General features: G+C 40.1%; 1 protein-coding gene across 2 annotated transcripts; it reads right to left on the reverse strand.

Moving 5' to 3' along the window:
• Positions 1-1,733: 1,733 nt before the first annotated feature.
• On the reverse strand, positions 1,734-10,225 carry LOC133721126 (uncharacterized). Of its 2 annotated transcripts, none has more exons than XM_062147670.1 (9): positions 9,473-10,225; positions 7,798-8,935; positions 7,337-7,612; positions 6,211-7,221; positions 4,900-6,072; positions 4,152-4,790; positions 3,473-4,062; positions 2,441-3,386; positions 1,734-2,347 (listed from the first exon to the last, which is right to left on the reverse strand). In XM_062147670.1, the coding sequence occupies exons 1-9, from the start codon at positions 9,982-9,984 to the stop codon at positions 1,838-1,840; spliced, it is 6,795 nt and encodes a 2,264-aa protein (XP_062003654.1). In that variant the 5' UTR covers positions 9,985-10,225; the 3' UTR covers positions 1,734-1,837. The 2 variants fall into 2 exon arrangements, with proteins under 2 accessions (XP_062003654.1, XP_062003645.1); XM_062147661.1 differs by having other exon boundaries at positions 2,441-3,392.

Genomic DNA, 10,225 nt, shown 5'->3' on the forward strand with positions numbered 1-10,225 from the left:
GCTTGATGACTTCATGATTTGAACTCCCCAACCAAGAAGCTCCTCTTATTTGGGGACTTCGGGGACTTGTACATACCTCCAATAATATGGAGTATTTACTACGTCACCAAGCATAAGTAACACCCACTTTGGGACATCCACAAGACATGGCAAGGCCCAACCGAGACATGCATCGTGTAGCCCTATGTTCGGGCTACGCATCGGTATCCGGAAGTCGCAAATCCGCCACCAGGAAGCCACCTTCCCGCCCTTGCCAAGATAACTCCACAACATGGCTTTCTACATGTTAAATAGACTAGAATAGTAAGTTTACTTATCCCACATCGAAGAATAAGTATAGGAAGGGCATTCCTTCATCTATAAGAGGAATGCCCCCCTCCCACAATTAGGACATCCCATTACATCCCTTGTAATCTCGTTGGGCCGCAGGGCTCGACACACTAGTACAACATTCAAGTGGACGTAGTCTCCCGCTCATGCGGAGGCGAACCATTATACATCTCGTGTCAACTCTCTCTCTCTCTCTCTTTTACTTATCGTTAAATAGATCCCCACGGATCAAAGCATTAACAGGGGGCAATAATATGATCAATTGTGCCTGTAGTGTATTCATTTTGGTTTCGGGAGTTTATACAATTCACTGGACGAAAATAATATGATTATTGGAGGCAATAATATGATTTTTGGGAGGCAATAATATGAGTATTGGGGAGCAGTAATATGGTTACTGGGGGGCAGTAATATGATTACTGGGGGGTAATAATATGGTTACTGGGTATTATTAGGGGGCAATAAATTCAGACGCCGGAATCCAGTTAACAGTCCGGTGGCCAAATTTCGGATTCCGGTCACCGGTGGCCGGAGTCCGCGGCCGGCCACTGGTCACCGGAGCACAGCAAGGTGGAGGATGACTTTTCTTTCTAAGTGAGAAAGAAGGAGAGGGCAAAAAAGTCCCAAAAATAAATAAAAAGAATAAAAAAAAAATTAATTGGGTAAAGGAGAAATAATCCCTTAGAGTGTTTTGGGTAAATGGGGTTAAAAAACTGTTAGTGGAGCAAGTGGGTAATTTTTAAGCTAAAATTGGGTAAATGAGCATTTCCCCAAGAATTTATTCAAGACTCCGGATGGATAATATCAAGTGGACTTCTTTGACTACGAATATGAAGGTTGACTACGAATACCAAAAACTCAAAAAGGTCGCTTAAGTTTTTATGTTGTTGAACATTTGCGGGGTCGTGTATTTTTTTTTGATATAAAGAGTTCATAGCATTAATATGACCCTGAATCATGGGTTAGAATAGTACAAAAGACTACTCTGTATACACATTGATAGCGCAGAGTAGTCTATGCTAGCAAAGACACCTCGCCTCGTAGGCAATCTATTTTACCTGACTCCAAACGCCGAGCACGCAATTGTGGTACGTTGAAACCAAGTACTTCTACAAAGGCTCTTAGAGGAGCTTCAACAAGAGGTAAAAGTGAAAAATATTGGATAATTGTTGAAATACTGAATGTACTAAGATATCCAATATTATTTGGTCTAGTGGCATAAGTCTATTTTATTAGTAGGAAGTCGTGAGTACGACTCACAATAAACAAATTGTTGTATATTATGAATTGTTTATTTGATAAAAAAAAAAAAAGATATTTACTGAGTTCAAATAATTGAACCTTCACGGTTCTAATATTGCATATGCACAAGGGGAACACTGAAAATTTGGACAGTCGGAGCATCTTTCAAAGTGAGAATGTCCGTCTCTGCTTACTATTTATCACAAATGTCGTGATACATTAATTGAAGGTATAATACAAGAAATCGATCGCGATCCTAATTATTTTACTGTGGGGCACCCGGTCGATCGAGATTGAAACAGAGCTGCTTGAACTCTTCCTGCGCATATACAAATCGGTGATAGATCTTGGCCGGGCTCCACCAGGTGTCCCGGAGTGAAGCAAAGAGGACAGACTCATCATTTAGCTGATGTAGAAACCAGCGTCGTGGTATGTAGGAGAGCCAAATGAATCTACGATTCATAATACGACAACTGTTTACGAACTGATATTCTTCATTGCTACTTTGATACCGATGGAGAGACGACAAAGCATTGTTTCTGGTTTTCAATGTTAAATTAAAGGGGTGGGAATTAGGTTCGTACCAATCCACTCTTCTAATACGATATGATACACAGATGGACAATCCTATCCAATTTGTGTCGCTCAAAGATGGTGGTAACTGGAATTCACAGCCCCAGGTGTCATCCGAGGAATCCTCAATGCGATGCCCGAACCACTCCAGAATTTCATTAGAAGGGCAGATTGCATTGTATATTAAATCCGGATCAAATACCTACGTCAAAATAAAAATAAATGCACGTACATTTATGCAACTACGACAGTAGTAAATGGATGTAATAGATATGCAAGAGAGAGGAAGAGAGACCTTGTTATGCCCTTCAAGCATTGGAAGTTCATGCGGTTGATCATCTGCTTCTACAAGTTGACGCATGAAAGACAGATTATCGAAGAAAGAGGTCCAACATTCGGTTATTGTGTTCTCAAACTCCCCCTCTTCTTGCCGGTACAAGAGACGTATACCACACTTCTCCACTGTCAAGCCTCTGTAACTAACATAAATTCTGGCCTCTACATCACTAATCACACAGAACTCCGTTAGCAAAATACTGGGGATGTAGGTTACCCAAATGAATCGACCAAGATGCAACGACTTGAGTTTCTCTTCAGTGATGGAACACATAGGGATAGGATTCAAGCAATAGTTGTCCTTGGCTCTCAAGTGACAGAGAAGTTTGACCGGGGAGGTAGCTGGACGCTGGTCATGAACTTCAAAGGTAACACATATAGCAAGTCCTCTCCAATTCTCATCCTCGTGCAATCTTGGAGGTAGTTTGATTCCCACCCTAGACCTAGAAGACATCTGATACGACATCTCATGTTTGAACCACACTGGAATTTCCTTGTCAGAGAAACAAATAATATTGTATGGGGAGGAAGGATCAAAATTCTTGAGAGCTGAAATTTTGTGTCCACCGAGACTGAGAGTAGCCACCTTGTACCGCCGAAGCAACAACTTCAGGCATCTCTTCCACCGTGGTGAACTATAGCTTCCCTGAAGTTGAGTCTCAGCCATTATATGTACATGATGACGAGCCAACACCAACGATTTATCTTTTTCGGCAATGTTTTCTTGGTTTCTGTCCCTGTTTTCCAAAAGGCTTCTGGAGTGGAGTAACATTACTGATCTGAAGTGGACCAACTGGTTAACGTCAGACTCCCCAAAACCTTGCTGTTGCTGGAGATAGCATCTATAATTTCGCAGCCGCACAATTGAAGAAGAAGGAGCTTGTGGTAGTACTAGTGCAGTACTTCTGCATCTGCAAAAGTTATTTAGATAATTAATTGATGCATTAGCAAATAAAACTTTTCTCTGCAGCACATTACAAATTAGTTCAACCTCTGAAAACAGGAACAGCAATTGATGGGCATTTCTGCTTCCTCTGCATTGCGCCGATCAACAGGTTGGGCCTGGGAGCATGGTTGAGTGAGGACATGTTGCCCCAACGTGCCGGCAGCTGCAGTTAATGAATGGATCAAGTCTTCCAAATCATGCTCGAAAGCTAAACGGCTTCCACACACTTGGACATCCATCTCTGCATCAATGGTTCTGAACAATGCGCTAATACCCTGACATTGATTCAACTGCTGTTGAAAATGAACACGTGGTACGTGTAATACAACAAGTTGATCTGAGGTCCCAACACAACTGTTTATCTTGAGGGATCCGTGCATTACTATACTTTCATGATCATGAGAGCACAAATCAACATAAAAGAAAAAACTACTATTGCCAGATGTAGAAGTAGATGTACACCGAGAAAATTGAACATATAGTTCTAATCCCACCCATCTCTGATCATCAAGTAAGTTTTTAGTGATGTAACACAAAGTTACATCCCCTGCATGGTGATGGAAGAACCAGGGCGGGGCTGAAATTACAGGAGCAGGAAAGCAAAAATGGAAACTATTCTCACGTCCATTGCATCCCTGTTAAAGCATAAAATTAGTCACATTATATGGTGAACTGAATTAGCGAACCTAGTAGAGGTACAGAATTATATATGGGAGAGAGAAACCTCATAGAGTATCGACAGCTCTCCTCTCAATTTGAATTTAGAGATACTTTTGCTGCAGCTATCTTCATTGAAAGTTGAAGTAGATCCCACTTCCATCAGGTTACCAGTTGTTGTCTCCTCATTTAATAGGTACTCACAATGTTGATCAAAATTGGAATCGAGGTGTTGAGTGGCAGTCTGATTTGCTAAACTTTTTACAAACTCTGCAGTGTCTTCCTCTGACATTAGATGTATCCCACAACCTCTCACTTTTAAATTTGGTCTCTTCATTGAAACTGAAGCCCGAAGTCGTGAGCTTGGTTTATCAAACATCCCACTAAATTGCCCGCCTCGCGGTTCATAGCAACAAAGTGCATATGACCCAGCCTTGAAGTCTATGAAGTTCTGAAAAACAAGGGAATTTTCAGGACCAACATCGGTGTGAAATTCACAGATAGTCTCTTCCAATTCCCATATCTTATTGAAATTGCCTTCAAGGATTTCAAAAACAACAAACAGAGCAAGTCCCATACACGCACTGTTACCATCAGATAGTGGGATTGTTACAAAAGGGCCACTCCTCCAATGACTCCACAGATTGGGAATTCTTGTACTGTGTGGAAAACAAATTGCAAATGGCTTTTTACCATACACTCGGTCCTGTAAAAAAGAAAAGAAAACTTGATCAGTATGATATATATATATATATATATATATATATATATATATAGAGAGAGAGAGAGAGAGAGAGAGAGAGAGAGAGAGAGACCGCAATGTAAACTGGAAACAGTAGTTCAATGCGGTCTTTGGGAGCTGGAACTGGGACGTGGCTTGGCTGATCATCATCCTGCTCATATTTTCCGCAATGCATGAAAAAGACCCCTTCTCCAGATGCCCGTATTGTCAAAGTATCTGCATTATACTTCAACATAGGACATTCTTGTGCATAAACATGTTTTAGATTGAAGGGAAGATTATTTGGCAAGGACTGTAGCTTACTACATCTAAACAGGCGAAGTATTGTAAGCTCAGAAAGATTAGAGATGCTCTTAGGTATACTCACAAAGTTGTTTTCACTCAAATCTAAAAGCTGCAACGAGTATAAGCAACCAATTTCATGCGGTATGCTCACTATATTGTTTCCACTCAAATCCAATTGCTGCAAAGAGGATAAGCGATCGATGTCATTAGGTATAGTCACAAAACTGTTCTCACCCAAATCCAAAATCTTCAGAGAGGATAAGCAGTACAGGATATCAAGCACTTCTTCTGCTAGACCACACCTCCGTAGATTTAATGATTTCAAAGATCGTAAATCCGAGAACCATTTAGGCAACTGCAAACCACTACATCCAAAAAAAGATAGCACTTCAAGCTTCACCAAATATGAAATGGACGAGGGTACCCCTGTTATAGAAGTTTCAGAGGCATCAAGATCCTCCAAATGTTTCATGCTTTCCAGGTTAGATGGCAATATGGATACACGTGAGCAGCCTGACAGATTGAGAGATTTCAGACTTTGCAGGACTGGAACAGTCAAAAGGTTCCTGCAGCCTGACAGATTTATCAAAATAGGGGCTTTCAATTGCGTCTTGCATATTGACAGATGCTTTAACGCTGTCCCATCTAAATGCAATTCTGACAAACTATCCATATCTCCCTTAATATCTGGAAACTCTTTCAGCTTTGAACATCCTGAAAGAACAAATATTTTTAGAGACTTCAAGCTGATGGAACGGGGAAGGCTCTCTAGATCTACACATCCTTTCAAATTCAAAAAAATCAGATGCTGGAGACTCCCAATTGTTGGGTGAAGTTCTGATAATTTTTCACAACCTTCAAGGATCAATTTCTTCAGATTTGGAACCCCATTCAAGTCAGGGATCTTCTTCAAGTGTTGGCAGTAGGAAAGATCAAGTTCCTCCAGAGTTCCCAAACGAAACTGCATGTTAGAATAAAAGAGAGTAATTAGCACTATTGAACTTTATGACAATCCGATTCAAGAAAAGCATATACAGATATACTGAAGTAAAACGATTTTTCTTTTTAACATCTGTGTGATTGAGAGAGAGAAGGGAACCTCATGGAGTTCAGGAAAGATGTCATCCTCCTCTGGTTTTCGACAGTTTATGATACTCAAACCCTTCTGCGGCGGATATCTCCTCCAACTAGATGAAGAGTTTGTCAGCATAGGACAATCACGTACATTTACATTCCTTAGACTTGATGGAAGATCTTTTGGCAACGACCGTAGTTTGCTACACTTATACAGAGAAATTTCTGTGAGCTCAGAAATCTGAGAGATGCTTTCAGGTACAGAGAAAATGTTGTTCTCACTTAAATCCAGACTTTGCAGTGAGAATAAATCACCAATGTCATGGGGGATTGCCCCTTCTGCGAGATTACATCCACCTAGGTTTAGTGTTGTCAAAGATCTTAAACCTGAGAACTTGTTTGGCAACTCTAAACCTGTGAATCCAGAACATCCATGGAAACACAATAGTTTTAGATTCTTGAGACCTGAAATGGAATCAGGAACTTTTCTTATAGCAGTATCACAAGCATCAAGCTCCTCCAAGTGTTTCAAGTAGCCTATGTTTTCTGGCAGTTTTTCCATGCTTGAGCACAATGACAGATAGAGAAATTTCAGTGATGTCAAATGACTACAAAGAACACTAGGAAGACTCGGAAGGTTCCTGCAGCCGCTAAGATTTAGCAAAACAAGGCCTTCCAAATGCTGGATTGATAAAGGCAGCTCCCGTATAGCCGTGCCATCTAAATAAAGTTCTGATAAAGCATCCATGTTCCCCACAATCTCTGGAAACTGTTTGAGTTTTGAACATCCCGAAAGAATAAAAATTCGAAGAGATCTCAAGCTGATGGACTGAGGAAGGCTCTCTAGACTTGCGCAACCTTTAAGATTCAGAAAAACCAGTTGCTGGAGATCCCCAATTGTTGGGTGAACTACTGATAACTCAGTACAACCTTCAAGGATCAATCTCTCAAGATTTGGAACCTTACTGAAGTCTGGGGTGGTGGCTAAATATTGGCAGTTGGAAAGATCCATGAGTATTAGCAATCTAAGAGAGAGCTGTTACGAAATAAGAAAAGAAAAATGAGAGCAATTGGAAAAATTAACATGTCTTGAAAAGAAAAGCAAACTAGAATAACCGAACTTGAGGACAAATCCCAAGCAACAAATATACCGTTTCATTCCATAGTTGCTTAATGCGGCTGTTAGGCATCTTGAATTCAACCAGCTTGTCTGATTTAAAATCAGATGGCAAAGATTCTAGAGGGCATTCATGCCATTCTAAAAGTCGTAAATTTTTAGAGATATATCTGAAATGCACATCCAGAAAGTTCACATTATAAATCTTCAGCAATCGTAAGTTGCGCATAGTTAAGGACGGGTCATCATCCAATGGCATTTCTTCTTTTTCAGGCAAGCTTAAGAATAAGCCTTCAACAGCAGTTGTTCCCTATACAAAAGATTCTCAATGTAAGGTTCAATTATAATTTGTAAGATACATATATCATATACGAATTGATAACAGAAGCTTAAAAACCGTACATAATGTATGTACGTATGTGTAAACACACCACACACATATATTATATATGCATGAGTGAGTGTATTACATGTAGAATTAACTCTATCCCTCACCATATTGTCCATCAGCACATTCCAAGCATCCTCAAAACGCCATGACATTCTGCCTTCGTACTTGTCTGCATTGTCATCAAGCCACAACCTGCTACGTTTACCCGGAAAAGAAGATTCTCCACGAACAATATGCCAACCCAAGCACCGTAGCAAATCATGCATCCACAGTTTATTTCTTTCGATTTTAATCAGAGATTTGTCAATGAGGGTACTTATACCTATTCTGGAAGAAAAGCCACAACCTTTCAATATATTCTTTACACGGATATGATCCTCGCCATTGAAGAAACATGCAATGTCCAAAAATATTTTCTTATCTGTATCCTGTAATCCATCAAAACTTATTTGAAGCACACTGAAAATGTCTTTATCCTGATCATCATCTAGTCTATGCAATATCTCTGACCATTCATCTACCTTTAGCCTAGACAAGTATGACCCCAGAACTTCATGAGCTAAAGGAAGGCCACTAGCATATTGCAGAAAACTCTTGGACAGCGCTACAAACTCCTCTGGTGGATTGTCTTTCTTGAAGGCTTTCTGACTTAACAGCTGAAAAGCTTCCTCATCTCTCAATTTTTCGACCTCATATATTTTATTTTCTTGTACATTAAAGTATCTCAATGGGCTCCTGTCTCTAGTTGTTATAATCAGTCGACTCCCTCCACCCCATATATTCTCTCCGAGCGGGCCTCCAGGTGCTAGACATTTTATTTGGTTGAAATTATCAACATCATCCAGAACGATAAGCACCTTTTTCTTATACAGTGCCTTCTTCAATAACTTGATCCCTTTTTCACTGGTGCCGATGTTTATATTGCCATCCCCCAAAAAGGATTCACAGAGACGTCGCTGCAACTCAACTTCGGATTGCAATCTAACTTGGGAAACAAAGCCACTATGATGAAATTGGTTACGGATCTTTTTGAATACTTCCTTAGCAAGAGTTGTCTTACCGATTCCGCCCATTCCCCAAATCCCTACGGTAAGAACATCATTTGACTCTAGATCCAGGCGAGACTCTATTTCTAATATACGAGCATCCATTCCAACTAACTCTCTTTCAGGAACGGATAACATTTCGTTTAGTGCATTTAGAATCGCATTAACTACTTCTTGAATAACTTCTGATTCTCTTCTGCATATATAACGATGACAAAACAAAGAGAAGACGGATCTGTTAACAATAACTTAAAAGAGTTCACATTTATAACCCTCAAATATATTAACAGAAACCAACCCAATCAAATAATTATGGTCAAATCTAAAACAACAGAAGATTTAATGAAGAAAAACTAACAACTGAAGAAACTATCTCACAACTGAAAAACATTCCCACTAATTTTTATTTTTTTTTCACATACAGATTCTCCTCATGCTAGTATAGAAATGATAAAGAAAAGCAACATAACCAAAAGGTAGTACTAGAGAATGTGACACCAGCATAACCAAAAGGTACAAATTGACAATATGAAATCATTCCAGCCAAAATGAACTTACTGTCTACCTCAAAACCGAAAGTAAAATCAACATCCTCATTGTTTCAACATATATTGATGATCAGTGCTTTAACAGAAATAGGCAGAGTTTGATCATCAAGTTAAAGTAAGAGACGATGAAAAAATATAGTAAATATATAAAATTTCTTCCAATTGAACAACAAAAGTAGAATTACCTATCCTGTGTCACATGCCATCCGGAGAGACTGGCTATATCCTCTAAAGCTTTCCTCCACTTGTCCACCTTCCTCATATCGTCCTTGAAATCTGTCTCATGCTCAGCAAACGCCTTGCCGTAGTTTCCCGTTTGCTTCCTTATCTCAGATGGTTCTACATGGTAAAAAACCGGAAGAACTTCCAGCCCCCTCACTTTCCTGCAATCGAGAATATGTGCAAGTTCATCCAGACACCAAGTTGAAGTAGCATAGTTGGTTGAAAGAACAGTGACCGCAAACTTGGACTCTTCGATTGCTTTCTGGAGTTCTGGTGAAATGGATTTCCCCCTCCGAAGCTTTTCAGTATCTCTAAATGCGTCGATCCCTCTCTGGTTCATAGCATAGTATAAATGGTCTGTGAAACTATTGCGGGTGTCCTCCCCCCTGAAGCTGAGGAAGACATCATGTTCCCAGTTAGATGATGAAGGAACTGATTGGAGGTTGGGGGAAGAAGACGATGAAGGTAGTTCCATATGAAGAAGATGATGGAGATACAGCTACTACTTGGGTCTCACTGGAATCGGTTTCAGGTTCCGATTCTCTGCTGGAAACTCAGAAGAAGGTAGAACCCAATGGGAAATTTCATTACCAGCTTCGAAGCTGATCGGCCCGATCAAAATCATCGAGGCCAATTTCCGCGATCACTTCTCACTATTTTCGATCAACTGCAAAATCTACTTGGTACTTACCGATGAGGCTTTAGCGAAATTTACA

This window comes from Rosa rugosa, chromosome 1, assembly GCF_958449725.1.
Source record: "Rosa rugosa chromosome 1, drRosRugo1.1, whole genome shotgun sequence".
Taxonomy (NCBI): domain Eukaryota; kingdom Viridiplantae; phylum Streptophyta; class Magnoliopsida; order Rosales; family Rosaceae; genus Rosa; species Rosa rugosa.

Excerpts from the sequence above, each read along its gene's own strand:
- LOC133721126 (XM_062147661.1), bottom strand. The coding sequence starts at position 9,984 with ATGGAACTACCTTCATCGTCTTCTTCCCCCAACCTCCAATCAGTTCCT. Across the intron at positions 8,936-9,472 it reads TGGCATGTGACACAGGATAG|AAGAGAATCAGAAGTTATTC; the intron begins GTAATTCTACTT and ends TTATATATGCAG. Across the intron at positions 7,613-7,797 it reads ATGTGCTGATGGACAATATG|GGAACAACTGCTGTTGAAGG; the intron begins GTGAGGGATAGA and ends TCTTTTGTATAG.